Source organism: Chanos chanos, chromosome 4, assembly GCF_902362185.1.
Source record: "Chanos chanos chromosome 4, fChaCha1.1, whole genome shotgun sequence".
Taxonomy (NCBI): Eukaryota; Metazoa; Chordata; class Actinopteri; order Gonorynchiformes; family Chanidae; genus Chanos; species Chanos chanos.
Window position 1 is genome coordinate 31,536,514 of NC_044498.1, and position 4,394 is coordinate 31,540,907.

General features: G+C 38.1%; 1 protein-coding gene across 1 annotated transcript; it reads right to left on the bottom strand.

The window, feature by feature from the left end:
- Positions 1–1,413: 1,413 nt before the first annotated feature.
- On the bottom strand, positions 1,414–3,809 carry prokr1b (prokineticin receptor 1b). Its single transcript, XM_030772917.1, has 2 exons — positions 3,349–3,809; positions 1,414–2,113 (listed from the first exon to the last, which is right to left on the bottom strand). Exons 1-2 carry the CDS (start codon positions 3,807–3,809, stop codon positions 1,414–1,416), a joined length of 1,161 nt encoding a protein of 386 aa, XP_030628777.1.
- Between the last annotated feature and the right edge of the window lie 585 nt (positions 3,810–4,394).

Sequence of the window (4,394 nt, forward strand, 5' to 3'; positions counted from 1 at the left end):
AAATAAAATCGAGTCAAAATTAGTCCAGTTAGATAACTGATATTCCCTGTAATCATTCACATGAATTCAAATGAAAATATTTTGAGTAAAAATCATGCCTCAAAATAACCCAACTTCTTCAGCACTGATCTGGGGCTGATTCGTCCTCACACTGTGTATTACATAACCAAATAGATTTTGCAGGATTTTTCAGACTGTTTTCTTTTTCATGGTTGAGATTTCTCCAGGGCTCTGCTTGAACGTCAGTGGAAGAGCAAAATGAATATTGCTGATTTATCTCCACAAAGACACTCTGGTGCACACATCTGCAGGATAAGCACATGTGAAAATGTGGGGGAAAATGGATTGAAACATATTACTATAACTACTGGGTTTTGCCTGAGGTGAAGTATGCATTAAAAATCCAGCACATTATCATTAAAGAGCTTGGATTAATGAATATTTTGAATTAGAAGAAGTCTGAAATTCAATTTTATTATTTTCAGTTTCAGTAAAAACTTGATCTACTTAAAAAGGTTTTGTTAGTCGTCAGTTAGTAACATGGCACTTAACTATGTGATGAATGACTCCTTCAAGGAATTGCAATTTGAATATCTTCATGTTCTCAAAATTACATTGTGATTTTTTGACCAATTTTTATTGAGCACACATATATACACATACTTAAGTCAACACTGAATGACAAATACTCCATGAAACTATATTGCACCAATAGAATAATCACAAAAGACTATTTTTTGTTTGTTTTTTCTTTTGTGCACTACCCAGAACTGAAGAATGCAGAACACATTTCAACACTGTATTATAATAACAAATGTCTGATCTCCTTGGATACTCCTGCGTTCCAGGGGTGCTTGGTGAAGACACTAGCATATGCTAAGGCTTTCCTGTCTCAGTCTCTGATTCTGGGATAGATCATTATTTTCATTTTGCATTAATCAAACAAAAGCAGACAAGGGACTAGAAACACTTTGGGACTTGTTATTTTTCAGGACAATATGCTGTGTTCTCGTCCAGCTATCTAAAAAGAAGCTTTTACAATGCTGTGCTCTTACTGAGGTTAACAAGATTTTCAGCCCTCTAAAGAGGGACAAAAAAAAACAGTGATAAAAGATGCTACATTTTAACATTCAAAGTGGATTTACACTGAACATTGCTTTAAAATGTGTCTCCACTCCGACAACATAATTCAAGGGTAAAACAATTCACATTTTATGACAGTAAAAAGCCTCCCTTGTGAATACTAAAACCAAAACAACCTATCAAGCTAAAACAAACAGACAATGTTTGTGCCTCTAAAGCCAATTACCATGACTGTACATGATAGAATACAACATAGGTCCAGCTTTCATTTGGTTTTGATAAGGGTACATGCAGCAGCTGAAATGTCTGATTGCGAAAACATCTCTCAATTCACCTCAGGCGCATACAGTCAATCACCTCCGTCACCGGAACTGATAATGTCCTCATGTCTGTCTCCTCCACAGTCTTTCTGGAAGTGTAGGTAGACCTCCAACGGAACAGCACAATCCTCTTGAGATACTTCACGGTGTTGTTCTTGACACTGACAAAGCAGAAGGTGTTGATCATGCTGTTGCCCATAGCGATGCACTCTATAATGTAGAAGGCCACCAGAGAGTTCCTCTCCCTGGAGATGACTGTCGGGTGGAAGTCACGTAAGATGGTGAAGCCGTAATATGGTGCCCAGCAAAGGATGTAAGCAGTAAGGATGCCGATGAGAACCATGACGGTTTTTCTCCGGCAGCGTAGACGTTTACGGATTTGCTCAGTCTGAAAGCCAGGCACGTTTTTGAACCACAGCTCCCTGGAGATGCGAATGTAACACAGAGCCATAATCAGGACTGGACCTAGGAACTCCACAGCAAAGATGAACATAAAATAAGAGCGGTAGTAGAGCTGCTGGTCCACTGGCCAGATCTGAGCGCAAAAGATCTTGTTGCTGAGGTTGTTTACATGTGGATACATGGTTTCAGAGGCAAAGTATGCAGAGGGAATAGATATTAGTGCTGGGACAATCCATACACCAGTAATCATGCAGTAGGCTGTCTGGTACTTCATCCTGGGCTTTAGTGGATGAACTATGGCCATATACCTAAACAGAAGGGAAACAAATGCTTAAAATGATGGTGTTGCATCACTTAATGAATCATTAATGATTAACTGACTGATTCCATCCCTTCAAAGCTTAATTAAAATGACTCATTGAACATTTGCGTTGTTGTAATGAGATTGAGAGTATCAGTTAAGGAGACTCTGTTGTAATGGAGTGCAATCTTTTGTCATTGAGCCCTGAACTGTTGGTAGCATTTGATTACACTCCTCTGTATGTTATGTATGTCGTTTATTGGAAGTAAACTGTGAGTGCCTAAAAGTGCTAATGATGCTATTATAATATTAAAGTAGCAAAGACAAACCATGGAGGGGCAAAGATGAAGACGATCACACACATGTCTCTGACATGAAAAGGATTCTTGCATTAAAGGGTTTAAGAGAATGGTGATATCTTCAAACTGACCAGAAGTTTGTTTATTGAATGTAATAACTTTTTAAAAGGACAATTTTTAGTTTAATATGTGGAAATCTCCACCCCTTTCCATCTTCCCTTAGCGTCACTTTTAATTTAAAAGTAACAGGACAATAAGAATCATCTGGTGTGAAATACAAAAATAAGAGACTAAATCAATGCACAGTGTTCAATATCTTTTAATTTTAAGATTTTAAATTCACTGTGTCTCCAATAACTCCTGTGTTACAATCTCATTTAAAAGGAAAAAAAAAATGGAATAATGTCCGACTGTTTAATGCATCCCCCCAAAAGTACTGGCTAGGAATTTTTTTTCCCCCAGCAATGCTTAGGGTTGCATATTGCTTAACTATGTAGCTGATGAACTTTAAAAACAAAACAAATCAAAACAAAACAAAAAACATTACGGTATTCCTACTAGTTGTTACTCAATATAGATATATTTTTCATAGTGTATACAATATAGATTCAATTTATGAAGGCATGAGTTCAGCAGAAATTATTTTGAATATTTTCTAAAAATATCTTTATCCTAAATGGTTTCAAATAGCCCCAGAGAGAGAAGTAACGCGTTTGTCTGTGTGTAAATCAGTGCCAGTTTTCTCAATGTGTTTTGATGGTGAAATGTCATCTGCAAATAGAATAGGACAGCTGAGAGAAAAACATTTACTCTGATAAGTGCACACACACACACACACACACACACACACACACACACACACACACAGTGATTATTATGCCCACGGTTTTTTTCTGTCTTCCACCAGAAATCGAATATGCAGAGGCAAGCTCATCACACTCACCTGTCAACAGCGATAGCCAGCAAGGCATTGGTTGACACGTACAAGGACACAGTTCTGAGGTAATTGACAGATGCGCAGAGCAAGAGCCCATGGTCCCAAGAGAGCTGCTTCACCACGTAGTAATCTAGCAGGAAGGGACAACACACTATGGCCACAATGAAGTCAGAAATGGCTAGATTTGCAATCAGGAGGTTGGTGAGGTTTCTCAGTTTTTTGTAGCGTGCTAAGGTAGCGATGAAGAGGAAGTTACCCACGCCACACACCAGCATGATGCAGAAGAGCACCACGCCGATAACAATGGTGGCCACAAAGAAAGCCTGACCCTGTGTGGTGTCTGGCATCTCGTCAGCTGGCACGCCATAGTCAGTCTCATAGAAATGCAAATCATGATCAAAGAGTGGCACTTGATCATGAGTCTCTGCAAAAATTGCTGCCAAGTTACTGATGTTTTTTTCTCCCATGGCAAAAGATGAAAGACTGGGGTCTTTTGTTGCTGTTTTTTTAAGACGTCCTCAGTTTACTTTATGAATTTGATTTTTTTTTTTTTTCAGACAAGGTTCATAAAGGATGAGGTGTCATACCAGTTGTTGTGGGTGGAAATCCTGTTGTGTTTTCATCAAATCCAACATCACATCACAGTCAGGAGAGGACACATCACATCTGGAACATAAAGTTCACAACTTAGAGGGATGGAGACAATTTGGGAAAAGGAGTGTAAACGGATATTAAGATTCAGCCGTCTAGTACTAATAGCATCGCAAGTTAATTATCAGATTGTTTGAAAAAAAAAAAAAGATGAGCAATAAATGACAACTGTGGCATTTATTTATCTCGGTTATTGCTGTTGTATTTTTCTGTGATGAAGGATCCTCTGATAAATATCTCCCGCTCACTGCTTTCCTTTGAGAAAGAGGTTATAAATCTAATGACTGTGCAGCTTACTAGACATCAGATTAGTCTAACTTTACACATTAATGAGGTTTATGACAAAGTGATCTTTTGTCAAAAGCTACAGTGAATGTGACACAGCATTGGAAAACATGTTA